Consider the following 15,121-nt stretch of genomic DNA (forward strand, 5'->3'; position numbering starts at 1 on the left):
TTGTGGTGCAATGACAACAATCTCTCTCTCAATGTTGGCAAAACTAAAGAACTGGTCATTGACTTCAGGAAGAAAGGAGGAGGATACCTATATCAACGGTGCTGAGGTGAATAGCGAGAGAGCATCAAGTTCCGAGGAATGATGAGAGTCAACAATCTGTCCTGGACCTCCCATCTAGATGTGATGATCAGGCAGCTTCAGAAATTTGGCTTGTCCATAAGGATCCTCACTGACTTTTACAGATGCATCATAGAAAGTATTCTATCTGGGTACATAACAGCCTGGTACAGGAACTGCTCTGCCCAGAATGTAAAGAACTACAGAAAGATATGTGCATAGCCCAGACCATCCTCCCATCCATGGACTATATTTACACTTCTCGTTGCCGTGAAAAGGCTGCCAACATTATCAAAGACCCCTCCCACCCCAGTAATGTTCTCTTCGAAACTTAAACACATGCACCAGCCGGTTTAAGAACAGCTTTGTCTCTGCTGTTATTAGATTGCTGAATGGGCCTGTCTAATTTCATGTTGATTTTGCTAATGTTGATCTTACTTTGTGCAACCTCCTGTGCAGCCTTAACTTTGTATGCTTCCCTCTATCTAACCACCCTATAATTTTTATGTTCTTGTTTGCTATGAGCTGCCTGTACTGCTTGCAAAATAAAACCTTTCACTGTACTTAGGTACGTATAATTGAAATAAATCAAATCAGATTGTGCCCAGCAGGCTGGCAGTGATAAGGAGTTCACCAGAGACTTGTATACATGCAAGCACATGAAGTGTACCTGAAAAAATATAATCCTGTGTGTTTGATGAGTAAGATTCTTAAAAGTTAATCTCTTTTCATGTGGTGGTGAAATGCCTCAACCCTGGGCAAAAGCCTCAATTTTCCACTCTATCCATGCCATTCACAATCTTATAAACATCAATCAGATCACCTCTCAACCTCCTGTGTTTTAGATTAGATTACAGTGCGGAAACAGGCCCTTCGGCCCAACAAGTCCACACCGACCCGCCGAAGCGCACCCACCCAGACCCATTCCCCTACATTTACCCCTGCACCTAACACTACAGGCAATTTAGCGTGGCCAATTCACCTAATCTGCACATTTTTGGACTGTGGGAGGAAACCGGAGCACCCGGAGGAAACCCACGCAGACACGGGGAGAATGTGCAAACTCCACACAGTCAGTTGTGAGAAAAAAACCCAGTCCATCCACGTTTCTTCACAGCTAAATCCCCCCATACCAGGTAGCATGCTGGTAAACCTTTTTCTGTACTCCTGACTATTGAATTCCCTACCACTATAGCCCTGTGCTCATTTTCCTTCCTATTAGCAGGACAGTCACATGATCAGTGGTGCCATGAACTTGGCTGATGCTGTTTTCCCTTGGAAATGCTCTCCTTTAATTGAATTCACCCTGTCCAACATCCATGTCTCCGGCTTGCTGCAGTGCTCCTGTGAAGCTGAGTGCAAGTGCAAGAACAGCACCTCACTTTCTGCTTGGGAACTCGACAGCCTTCTGGACTCAATATTGAGTTCAACAACTTTAGCGACTGAGCTCTCCTATGTCCTTACCCTAACCCCACACACCAGGCCTTGTTATCACAGTCTACTATTACACACAACCGATTTTTAGCCACTAACAGTCCTAATTAATAGATTTTCACTCTCCTTGCTGGACAATTATCTACTCAAAACGTGAACTGATTTCTCAGCACAGATGCTGCCAGACCTGTTGAGTTTCTCCAGCAATTTCTGTTTTTGTTTCTGATTTACAGCAGTTCTTTCAGGTTTTTCTTAATAATTAAGGATGGATAATACATTCTGGTCCAGTTAGCAATGCCCAAATCCCATGAAAGAATGAAAAGAAATCAGTTTGAGAGTTTTTCTGCCATGCAAAACTGACAGCTGTTACTTAACTTTTCACATACTATTCAGTTTCAATAGCAAACCACATATGTCAAGGAATTTAATTTTAAAATGCATTTACTAGTTTCCTTTTTGCATTAACTTAAAAGAAATTTTAATAAAAACAGCAAACTTTACTACTTTGTTAATTGTATATTAACAACTACAGAAATTACTGCACTTCAAACAAATTATTTAAGGAATGTGAGATTTTCTGAGCAAGGACATACATTAAACATGGAACTAGGTTTTAAGAAGCTGAATATGCAGCTATTAAGAATTTTTTGTTATCTGATATGATGATCAGTCACTCTTCCTCTGGTGCCTAAAACTCCTGTCAAATCTGGGCAAGAAATACTGATACAGAAACAGAAATTGCTGGAAAATCTCAACAGGTCTGGCAGCATCACCAGACCCTAAACATTAACTCTGATTTCCCTCCATAGATGCTGCCAGACCTGCTGAGATCTTCCAGCAATTTCAGTTTATGTTTCTGATTTCCAGCAACTGAGTTCTTCCATTTTTTTTTAAACAAGAAATACTGATCTCTATTTTTTTTAAATAATGAAACAAGAAACAAATATTACATTCTAATAAGTTGACTTGGATTCTTTGACTTCTTGGCACCATTCATTCCAGTCTGTTGTAAAGAAGCATTATCATTAGTAAAGCTCCCTTTTATAGTGTACGAGGACCATCAAGATCTGTTCTAGACTCTCAAATACTAGGTACAATGTCAAGAAAAGTCATAATGATATAATATCTACAAGGCACATGTATATAAATAAAATCAATTATAAAAAATATTTAAATATTAAAATATTTAAATTAATTTCTACTGGGAACATTGCATAGTCTAGAGCTGCAGTCATCACCTGACTAATGAAAGTGTAAACAGACTATTACATTTTGAAATTTGAGAAGAGCCACTTGATTCCAAGATAGAAAATAATCCATGAACAATCAATCAGAAATAATACCATCCTAAATGAAAGTTTCATATGATTTGGTTTTACAATCTTTACAGTTTTCAGACAGTTTTGACGCTGCGGTTTCATTTGGGCTAGCAGGAGCTCCCAGCCCAAGATGGTCAGTAGGGGTTGATAGTACAGAATGTTGATGGTCTATCTACGGCCACCATATTTAGTTGTCCAATCAGTTCTTCCATGTACTGACTCAATGGTTGGTGGATGAGTTAAAACTCCTGGGGACTTTTTCGTAGCAGGATTGTAGTTGGGGCCTGGGAGCTGAGACCTGGTTATTTTGGTTTTCCATGCATCGTAGTCTTGGGGAAAAAAAAAGATTATTAGATGAGTACACTATTTTGATGACACGAAGATAGATAATCATTGTCTACTTTCACATTCATCTGGCAAATTATGGAATAGAGAAACAGGAATAAGCTACAGCCCTCAAACTGTACTGTCAATACAGTTAGATTAAGGCTTGATTTTTTGACCTGTGATTCCTTTGAAATTCATAATTAACAGAGCATCAGCAGCCTTCTGAGAAACATAATTCTAGATTTTCGCTGTTATTTACACTTTGGTAAAGAAGTTATCACTGAGTGGTCAAGTTCTAATTTTAAAGTTATGGTCTTTTTTGTTCTGGAATCTTCCCAGTAAAGGAAACAGTTGCTTTCAAATCTGCCTTATTAAATCTTTTACATTTTAAATTACCTTTAATCTTGCATATTGAGAAAACCTAGTCTATGAAACCCACCCTCATAATTTACTCCTTTTAGTCTTGTCAACTCTGGTGAATGTCTATTGGTTGATATGTTTTTAAATCTAAATGTAATACTTCAGCTGCATTTTATCCAGCGGTCTGTTATAGATAAAGTATAAATTTCAAACCAGTTGAGATTCCTTTGATCTTTTACATAATTTTTGTACCTATCCACCTCTTTTTTTATTGATTGCTGTACTAGAACCCTTAAGTCTCTCCCTCATTCTTGCCGTCTAGAAAATACTTTAATCTATCTTCTTTAGGTTCAAAGTGGATAGGTTTACACTCTGTCACATTGCATTTCATCCACTACAATTTTTCTCATGTCTTTACTATTTCCTATCTCAACAATTTAGATTTCTAAGATCTCATCAAAAGAAGAGGATATCTCTCTGTGCCTGTAAAAACAGTATCACCAGTGAATCAAAGAGCAAAGTCAGACTTACAAAGAACAACTGGAGAAACCATGTACCAATGGTGGACTGTGAAAGCTAAGGAGCTGCAACACTTTGCTGACAGACATGACACCAGAGTTTCTTCAGTGCCACCTAGGACCCAAAACACTTGACCTCAAACTGGTATGGAGCAAGACAAGGAAAACATCAGCCTCTGATGGAGAGACACTTTAAAGAACTTCGAAAATGTAACACCACTGTTGATGAGGTGGTGTTTGCAAAAATACCCTAACTTCCCGTCAAAGATGATCTTGGACTCCTAATTAATGTGTGGCAAAAGTTGAAGCTGCCAATAGACAAATGAAGAATGAAAAAGCTGCAGCAGTGCATGGAGGTTTTCAAACTTGAAGAAGCTGAGCTTACCTGTCATCTCCACAAACTATTTCTGAAAATCTGGGACAAAGAAGCAATCCCTGCTGATTTCAGGGATGCTGCAACACCGACATATTCAAGAAAGGAGAAAAGGTGACTCTGGGAACCACTGACGAATTCCCTACTCTCCCAGAAGATCACTATCCAATTCTTTGCTAGGCACCTTCTCCCAGCCATAGAATCTCTACAGTGCAGATAGAGGGCATATGGGCCATTGAGTGTGCACCAACCTCTGAACAGCATCTCACCAAGACCTCATTTATGGAACCTCAGCTTGAAAATAACAACTTCATCTCCACTCAGAAGACAATCTTCAAGTCTCACTTAATGCCTTCTCAGAAGAATATTGATGAATTGGTCTCAGCTTTAAGCTCAAGAGACTCAAAATATTTTGCCAAACTGCCCTGGTCAGGTGTCAGTCCATCCTTCCATTAAGATCAACAGAGAAATCCACCCAAATGTGGAATACATCCTAGCTCGGAAGTAACCTCTGATCTAAGGCAGACGGCAGGAAGGAGAATCAACATTGCATCCAATCTGCAAGCACTGCCTTTGGATGCCTAAGGATGACATTCTTCAATGACCGTGACCTTCCTACTGACACCAAATTCCTTGTGAATAAGGCAGTCATCCTTCTGACTCTTCTCTATGGCTCCACAACTTGGCCAACATGTAGATACCACCCCAAGGGTGTTTAGGAGTATCATCAATGATGTTTAAAACAGATTCGCTGCACCAACTGGGAGGAAGGGCATATTAACCTCAACTGAACAAGCCAATAGCAGTTCTGAGGCCAATGACCATCTGGCGTCAACTCTGTTGGGCTGACCACATGCTTAGGATGCCTGAGTTATGGTTGTCAAAGCAGTCAGTTCAAGGAAGGCATTTGAATTAAAAAAAAGTCATAACACCCCCCTCTAAGAAAAAATTAACTATCATAATGAAAAGATGGCTTCATTTTCATACAGATAACTTAGATTAAAGTTCACCTTAACTTCTTCCCATATCTGTATAGATGTATAATATTAAATAAATACAAATCTCATCTAAACTTTACCAGATAAATCTGCGATTACATTCTTACGACCCACAACATGCACAATTTTTAAATTAAAGTAGTCTGTAACATAAGACTCCAACGAAATAGACTCGTATTCTTGTCTTTAAAGCGTTCTAAGAAAAATAAGAGAATTGTGATCCGTGTGTACACAACTATATCCGACACATTGTTCGTGACATAAACATAATAGTTATCTGTGAAAATGTTTACGACACGGAGTCAACCCCCCTGCTTAATTTAAACCAGCAACATAGAAAATATTTATCCCATGCAGTAATCTGTGAAAATCAGAGAAGCCAAGAACTATTGAAAGTAAAAATTAACAACTTTATTTCTTAAAGTATAACAGAGAATAATTAACAAACAACTATTTACAACTTCTTCCTCTAACGTTCTTTTGTCAAAATTGTTCATAATTTTGAACACCTCAATAAGGTCACCTCTTAATCGTCTCTTACTCCCAGAAGAATAAATCAAATCTTCTCATGCATCTAAAATCCTTCATTTCTGATATCATTCTAGTAAATCTCCTTTGAAATCTCTATAGGGTTTTAACACCCTTCCTTAAATAGGGTTTTCAGAACTGAACACAATTCTCCAAATGTGGTCTGACCAATGATCTGTAGAGTGTAGCATCACTTCAATGCTCTTACTCTCTTTGCTTCTATTTATAAACCCAAGGATCCTATAAGCTTTCTTAAGAGCAAGGGCATCCAACAGAGGGTGCAGGTAAGAAGTGAATGAGGATAATTCTGGGAGAGGTTGGCCCCATCACCACAACTACGGAAGGGATCACCTTCTTAGGAAATGCTTCAACTTGCCTCACTGACTTCAGAGAATTATGCAAATTAACCCAAGGTATGAGCAAATTAGTGCAGATGCTGGAATCTATATTGAAATTTAAAAAATGCTGGCAATCACAGCAGGTCAGGCAATATCTGTGGAGAGAGAAGCTAATCTTTCGAGTCTAGTTGACTCTTCATCTGAGCTGATGTGAAATGTGGAGGGAGCAGCATTCATGCAATAATGGGGGTGTGGAGTGCTGGGGGAGAAAGGGTGCTGATAGTGCAGATAAAGTGATTGGAATGTGAGAATGGCAGACATGGTGTGTCTAACTGCCAGACTGGAAGAATAGATAGTCCCACTGGAGTGAGGGAAGGGGAGAAAGGATATGGTGATAGAGAATGCAACAGCTAAAGCTAAAAAAAAAATGGGTGAGTTCACAATCTGAAGGTGCCGAACTCAATACTAAGGCCAGAAGGTTGTAAAGTGCCTAGTCTGAAGATGAGATGTTGTTCCTCCAGTTTGCGCTGTGATTCACTGAAGCGTTGTAGCATGCCAATGTCAGACAAATGACCACGCGAGCAGGATGCTGTTATAAAACAACCAGCTAAGGGAAGGTCGGGGTCATGCTTGCGCACGGACCGAGGGTATCTTGCAAAGTCTGCACCTACAGTCTCCTAGGACCAGATCCAGCCAGTGCCCTCCTAGTCAGACTGGAAATGTACTCTTCCAGAAAGTTCTCCTGCAGGAATTTCTTCCCTTCCTATCTTTTCCCCAGTCTACCCTAGGGCAATTGAAATCACCAACTATCACAACCCTTCGTCTTACAGATTTCCATAATCTGTCTACAAATGCTCTCTTCTAATTCTTCCCCATTATTTGGAGATCTATAACAAATACCCAACAAGGTCACTGATCCCTTCTTGTTTGTCACCTTGAATCATATAGATTCAAATTAAGGTAATGTATCCTCGTCAAGGGCAGTGACACTACCTTCGACCTAATATCCTGGAATATTAAGTATACAGTCTTGTTCTGGCTGGAGCCATGTTATGTTCCTCAGAGCAATTTCTACTTCCAGTTCCCTAATTTTGTTCACTATACTTCAACCATTTACATACATCCATTTAACCCTGCTCTTATCTCTTCCTTGTCCACTGGAAAGTGATCTTTTCTTTCTTCACTCTCAACACTCAAGCTTTCCCTCATTTCTTTTTCTCATTCATCATGTTCTCTCTTTTGCCCTCTTTGGTTCTTCCAAAACTAGGTTCATTTGTCAACCCACCTCCCTGCTTTACAAGTTTACATTCACTCCTAATACACTATTTAGACTCTCAGCTAGGAGATAAGTTCCTTTTCTACGCAGGTAAAGTCCATTTCTTCTGAACAGCTTTCTTCTTTCCCAAAAATGATCCCAATGTCCCAAAAATCTAAATCCCTCCCTTCGACATCCTCCCCGCCCCCCCCAAGCCACAAATTTACTTTCATGATCTGCCTTTGCCTAAATGGTAATATTGCACAGGTAATATTTCTGAGATTACTGCCCTGGAGGTCTTGCATTTCAACGTACTCCCTAGCTCCTGTAACTGACTCTGCAAAACTTCAAGCTGTCCTTTCTTATATTGTTGGTTCCCATGTGAACCACTAACACTGGTTGCTCACCCTCCTTTTCCAGAAGTTTATCCAGTTGCTCCATTATATCCTGAACCCTTGCACCTAGGATGCAACAGACTATATGGGTTTAATGATCTCAGGTGCAAATAATACTATCTATTCCTCAAACTACTGAGTTACCCCTTACTAATCTGCCTACCAGCCTCTCTCTCTCTTTTCCCAGAATAGCCTCAGGCACCACGCTACTGCGGCTTTCCCTCAAGCCATTGACGAGCAACTCAGTCTTGTTGCTCACTAAATAGGCATCTAAATGTTCATACTGTTAGTCAGCTCCAAGGAGTCTTGGGTTTCCTGGACCTATCAATTCCTTTCCTTTCGGTGAATGGTCACCCACTCACTTGCCATCTCAGCACTACTTCTTGCTTGTCTACCATGTTGTGCATTGACCACTCTCTCATCCAACTGACCTAAAAACTATTCTCCTTGTATGGTACGTAATGAGGAGAGTTACTGCTCCAAATCAGCTATAAGTTGTTCAAGGATTGCTACCCTCTGGCACTTCATTGAGATGTGACTGTCTTGATGTCTAATAGATCCAAAACCTTCAACATTTTACATGCCTCACACACAGCTGCTACCATCTTTACTGACTGACATGTTGCTGATGTTCCGCTGTTCCTAAGCTGAAAACAATTTTCTAACAGTCTCTCTCTCTCTCTCTTTGGTTTAAGGAGGAGGGAGGGAGGGAAACACTACATTCATATAATGTTTGGGGCTTCACTGTTCTTTGACACCTGGCCTTTCATGATCCTCTCTTTAGACACGAGTGAGCCAACCTCTCCTCGAAACCTCCACCATAGTTTCTCACTGGTGTTCTCTGCAGAATCCAAAGGAGATTTCGAAAGAGAGCTGAATATATATATATATATAGATTCTCTACAGTGTGGAAACAGGCCCTTTGGCCCAACAAGTCCACACCGACCCACCCAAGACCCATTCCCCTACTAATGCACCTATCACTATGGGCAATTTAGCATGGCCAATTCACCTGACCTGCATATCTTTGGATTGTGGGAGGAAACTGGAGCACCCGGAGGAAACCCAGGCAGACACGGGGAGAATGTGCAAACTCCACGCAGACAGTCGCCCAAGGGATTAGCTATTTAAGGACTGAAATGAAGAAAAAATTCTTAATCCAAATTATTGAGAATCTTTGAAAGTTTTTTTTCCTCTCAAGACATGCAGATCTTGGTTGTTAAATGTATTCAAGTCAGAGAACTACAGATTTTTTGGATATTTAAGGAATCAAGGGATTTGGGGATGGTGTGAAAAGTTGAGATAGAAGATTATCCAAGATCTTTCTAAAGGAGGGGGCAGTTCAAGGGGCCAAATGGCGTACTCTTGTAATTTTTATTTTCTAATCAAAAATAATTAATATCACAATATAACTTTTGGGTATCACAAATAACAGTACCAACAAATTGAATTTATATAACACCTCTACCATATAGAAATTCAAGAGCATTTTGCACTGGTGTAATCATAAGATAGTGTGGAAACAGGCCATTTGGCCCAACAGGTCCACACCGACCCTCTGAAGAATAACCCACTCAGACCCATGCCCATACCCTACATTTACCCCTGACTAGGGCACCTAGCCTACACATCCCTAAACACTATGGGCCATTTCATGGCCAATTCACCTAACCTGCACATCTTTGGACTGTGGGGGGGAAACCGGAGCACCGAGAGGAAACCCACGCAGACACGGGGAGAATGTCTGTGTGGAGTTTACACAGTCGCCCAAGGCAAGAATTGAACCTTGGTCCCTGGCGCTGTGAGGTTGCAGTGCTAACCACTGAGCCAGCATGCCACCCTCAGATATCGAGTCAGATATGCAAACAAGAGGAGACAAAGTTTGGCAAAAGAGCTGAATTTTTTTAAATGGGTATTAAGAAGGAATGCAAGATGGGGAAAAATGAAGGTTTAGGCAGGAAATTCTAGACCATGGAGTCTGAATACAGATTTGGGCAACTAGCATCAGCTTAAGTAAACAGGCTGTTGAGAAGATACGGGTTTATCAGGCATTGGTGACATGTGGAAAAAGCAACATAAATACTTTTAAACAGGGCAACAGGAAATTTACATAATTTGAAAATAATTTCTAACCATTATCTAACTGGTTCAGAATGTTGGTCCTGTGTATTGTAAAGTATCATTGAAATTGCATTTCATCTTTAAGAGTCATAGAGATGGTGGGTCAAATGCATCTTCTGGTCAACAATTCATTCACATATCGAAGATGAATGAAGGAGGAAGGTATTGCAAAAAAAAAGTCATGTTGACTTGATGTCATTATTGGACACTGTTTTCCCTCAGGCACACGCTCTCCAACCTCCAATGATTCTCTGATTTTACCTGTGGGTCTCGAGCACAGTTTTCCCACTCTGACACTTGTTGACCTCCTGTAGTAATCTGTTGAGTCTTTGGCATGGTCTTATTTTGGTTGGCTCTCCCATTGTTGACACTCAATCTCATTGTTTTTTTCAATCTCTGAAGTGCAAAGGCCATTGCTTGTGTAGGTAGTGTTTAAGGAATTCTTGGATACGAGGGAAAGGAACTTCCATATTTTCCTCACTGTTCATCAAGCATTTATAAAATCTTGTCAAAAAGTTTGTACTTGATTAATAAATACTGGCTGTTTGTACTCTGTTTGGTCTGATGACCCCATCGTTATAAATTAGAAGTTCAGAAATGAGATTTTTTAAGGAAAGGGATTTTCTATTTTTTAAAACCAGAAAAATTTACAACATGGCATACAACACTCACGCATATTGACGTGGTCAGATTCAAGTGCTGCTATTGCATAGTTGCCACCTGCATTAAAACCTACGCAACCATGATGGTTTAAGTCCCTCCTGTACTTTCTCTGCTCGCTCTCAATTAATTATCCTACTCTAATGTCTCTATCTTTTCCTATATTCACTTACTTTATAATAAATTCTTCAGGATTAAATTTAGAGCATCCATATTTGACCACAAATGGCGAGATTCAAACAACCAGATATTGAGCATTGGACCCCATAATAAAGCTGCATGAGAAGGTGAACAAATTATATGCTCCACGTTTGGGTCACATAAACAGTTGCACTTGGGCTGTAGGAGTCCAAAGTGATTTGGGGCCTTGGAGTCAGGGGCCAGGGGATGTGGAGCTTGTGATGGAGAAGAGAATTCAGAGGGTAAGGAGGTCAAGAGATTGAATTTGTTTTCAGGGACGCAGAGCAAAAGGAAGGGCAAATGGGGTTCCTGGGAATCAGAACTAGAATGGGGGTGGGCATTAGCGGTCACCACCAGGGCTAGAGGTTTAGGATTCCAAGACTAAGGGGTTTGGCAATTGTTTTTATCCCATGTTGGCAGTGCTTAAAGTTTTTTTTTCCCCATGGAACAAAATGTTGCATTATTGCAATATCATCTTAGTTTAAAGGGTAGTTACACTCATCACATTTCTGGAATTCAGTTGTTTTTATCTATATTTGGAGTGTTAATGAGGTCTGGAACCACATGGTCCTGACAGCATCAATAAGCAGGTTATTATTAGCAAGTGCCATTTGATAACATTGTCAATGAACTTTTCCATTACTTTGCAATTGACTAAGTATAGTCTGGTAGAATGGCATTTGGCCAAATTGGATTTGTCCTTCTGTTTGTTGACAGGACATACCTGTGTAATTGTTCACACTGTTGGTTAAGTGCCAGTGTTGTAGCTGTGTTAGAACAGGTTGGTTGGGGAGGGAGCAGTTGGCTTTCAAATACAAGTTTTCAGTACTAAAACTAGAATCTTATCAGGGCTCCATAGCTTTTGCCTACAGCTGTTTCTTGATGTCATGTAGAATGAATTTTGAATTGACCACAGTGATTTCACGAGCATCATACATTTGACATTTTTGACTAAAAGATTTGGAGATGCTGGTGTTGGACTGGGGTGAACAAAGTTAAAAATCACACAACACCAGGTTATAGTCCAACAGGATAAATTGGAAGCACTAGCTTTCGGAGCGCAGCTCCTTCATCAGGTGATTGTGGAGGACACAATTGTAAGGCACAGAATTTATAGCAAAAATTTACAGTGTGATTTAACTGAAATTATACATTGAAAAATACCTTGAATGTCTGTATTTTTCATTCAAGGTATTTTTCAATATATAATTTCAGTTTCATCACACTGTAAATTTTTGCTATAAATTCTGTGCCTTACAATTGTGTCCCCCACAATCACCTGATGAAGGAGCGTCGCTCCGAAAGCTAGTGCTTCCAATTGAACCTGTTGGACTATAACCTGGTGTTGTGTGATTTTTAACTCTGACTGAAAGAGGTTACAAGTGCTTCAGTTTTGTTTCATGCACTGATCTATAAGGCTCTTTTATCATTAAGGATATGGATATCTGTGAAATCTCCTCCACCGGTTAGTTGATTAACTGTCCTCAACTATTCATAATGGGAAATGGCAGGACTTTAGAGTATTGATCTGATGCTTTGGTCGTGGGATTGCTTAGTTCTGTCTATCAAATGCTGTTTCTATTATTTTGGAGGGGTTGAAGCTGCACCAGTTTGGCACCTCGTTTGTCGGCATGCTTGGTATTGCTCCTGACATAGTCTCTGACATTTTTCATTGAACCAAGACTGATCCCCTAGATTGATGATTATGGTAGAGTGGTAGGGATTATGGTAGGGATATACCATTGACCTGAAATTACATTTTTCCTTCACTGTTGCTGGTGTCCTGGAACTTCCTTCTTAAGATTGAAAAATAGGAGCAGGAATCCATTTGACCCTTCAACACTGCTTCATCATTCAATATGATCATGGCTGATTATCTAACTCTTGTTCCCGCTTTCTCCTCAATCTATATCTAACTCATTCTTGAAAACATTCAAAGTTTTGGCCTTATTTATTTTTTGTGGGAGAGAATGCCACAGGCTCACTACTCGAGAGGTAAAGAAATTTCTCTTCGTCTCAGTCCCATATCTTTAGACTGTAAAACTTGGTTCTGTACTCCCTAGTCATTGCGAATATCCTCCCCTGCATTTATCCCATTCGAATTTTAATAGTTTCTATGAGATTCCCTCATTCTTCTCAACTCCAGACCCAGTCTCTCTTCATACATCAGTTCTACCATCCCAGTAAGCAGTCTGGGAAATTTTCATTGCACTCTCTCCATAGCCAGAACATCCTTCCTCAGACAAGGAGACCAAAACTGGACACAATACTCCAGATCTGGACTCACCAAGGCCCTGTAGAATTGCAGGAAGATATCACTGCGGATGTACTCGAATCCTTTCACTGCCAAGGTCAACATACCATTTGCTTTCTTCACTGCCTACTGCATTCACATGTTTACATTCAGTGACTGACATACAAGGACTCCTAGTTCTTGTTGCACATCTTTTCAAATCTTTTGCCATTCTTATAATGATGTATCTTCCTGTTCTTGTTACCAAAGTGGATAAACTCAGTTATTTACATCATACTTTGCCTGCCATGCATCTGCCCACTCACTCAACTTGTCCAACTCACACAGAAGCATCTCGGCACCCACCTCACAGTTCATCTCCCACCCAGCGTTGTGCTGCCTACACAAACTTAGAGATATCACATATATTAATGATTTAGTTGAGGAAAATAGATATTAGTGAATAGCTGGGGTCCAAACACAATTGCCTGCAGTATCCACTAGTCACTGCCTGCCACTCAGAAGAAGAATTGTTTAGAGTCACAGAGACGAACAGCTCCTCCGGTCCAACTCGTCCATGCCGACCAGAGATCCTAACTTAATCTAGTCCCACTTGCCAGCACATGGCTAAGCCCTTCTAAACCCTTCCTATTTATATACATATCCAGATGCCTTTTAAATGCTGTAATTGTTGTAGCCTCCACCACTTCCTCTGGCAGCTCATTCCACACAGACCACCCTCTGCGTGAAAAGGTTGTCCCTTTGGTCCCTTTTAAATCTTTCTCCTCTCACCCTAAACCTGTGCCCTCTAGTTCTGGACTTCCCGAACCCAGGGAAAAGACCTAGTCTGTTTACCTTATCATGATTTTATAAACTTTAATAAGGACACCACTCAGCCTCAAATGCTCCAGGGAAAACAGCCTCTCCCTATAGCTCAAACCCTTCAATGCTAGCAACATCCTTATAATTCTTTTCTGAACACTTCTAAGTTTCATAACATCCTTCCTCCAGGAGGGAGACCAGAACTGCACACAATATGAACTATGAACCTGCAAGGTCTCTTTGTTCAGCAACAGTCCTCAGGACCTTACCATTCAGTGCAGAAGTCCTGCTCTGATTTGCCCTTCCAAAATGCAGCCCCTCTCATTTATCTAAATTAAACTCCATCTGCCACTCCTCGTCCCATTGACCATCTGATCAAGATCCCGTTGTATTCTGAGGTAACCTTCTTCGCTGGAGGACCTTTGTCTCAACAGAAACTGCATGGTAGTCACTTCAACATTACCATGATGCATTTGCAATAGGTAGATTAATGAGGATGCATTCAAAGAAGGGTTTTCCCTATTATTTGATCTCTTTCTATCTTCCATGGTATTTGACTGGGACAACACTACCATTATAGGGCAAGCAAAACAAAGAACAGCCAGGGAATTCGTAGAAGCATGGCACTCATCCACAAACTCCATCAACAAACACATAGACCTGGACCCAATATACCGGCCACTACAGCGGACAGCTGAAACTGACAACCGGAAGCGGCAGGGACAGGCCACTATAAATGCTGGAGGAAACACCACAGAAGCGCTTCACAGGAGGCTCCCAAGCACTGAGGATGTCACCTAGACAGGGGACGAAACGTTTGCAACAAAAATTGTCGGCTCGGCGAACAGAACCACAGCATCTTCCATGGTCTAGCAGAAATAATCTTTCACTCCTTCTTGTCTTGAAACCTTCTGTACTATTGAAAACATGCAATATTTCTTTCCATATTTTCTTTGTTATCCCTGTAAAAATACTTAGGGCTAGATTTTCATGCAGAGGTCGAGTCTGAAAATGTTCTGATCTGTACAAGCCCAACATACCTGATATTAAACTAGCAGTGAAACTCATATCCCATACATATCTTTTGTGAGGGAGACAAAATGTCTTTTTGGCTTAATGACAACATTCTATTAGTGGAAAAAA

The 15,121-nt window shown here is 40.5% G+C and overlaps 1 protein-coding gene across 1 annotated transcript in view; it reads right to left on the reverse strand.

The window, feature by feature from the left end:
• Window positions 1–1,244: 1,244 nt before the first annotated feature.
• The window catches only part of mak (male germ cell-associated kinase), a 220,107-nt gene continuing 206,230 nt past the window's right edge, over window positions 1,245–15,121 (reverse strand). Inside the window, exon 14 of the mRNA XM_043719022.2 lies at window positions 1,245–3,199. Within this exon, the coding sequence (XP_043574957.1) occupies window positions 3,039–3,199 (161 nt within the window). The 3' untranslated portion in view covers window positions 1,245–3,038. The remainder of the gene's footprint in view (window positions 3,200–15,121) is intronic.

The sequence above is a fragment of the Chiloscyllium plagiosum genome, unplaced genomic scaffold, assembly GCF_037043375.1.
Source record: "Chiloscyllium plagiosum isolate Xiang-an unplaced genomic scaffold, Cpla_swu_hap1 HiC_scaffold_34, whole genome shotgun sequence".
NCBI classification, from domain to species: Eukaryota; Metazoa; Chordata; class Chondrichthyes; order Orectolobiformes; family Hemiscylliidae; genus Chiloscyllium; species Chiloscyllium plagiosum.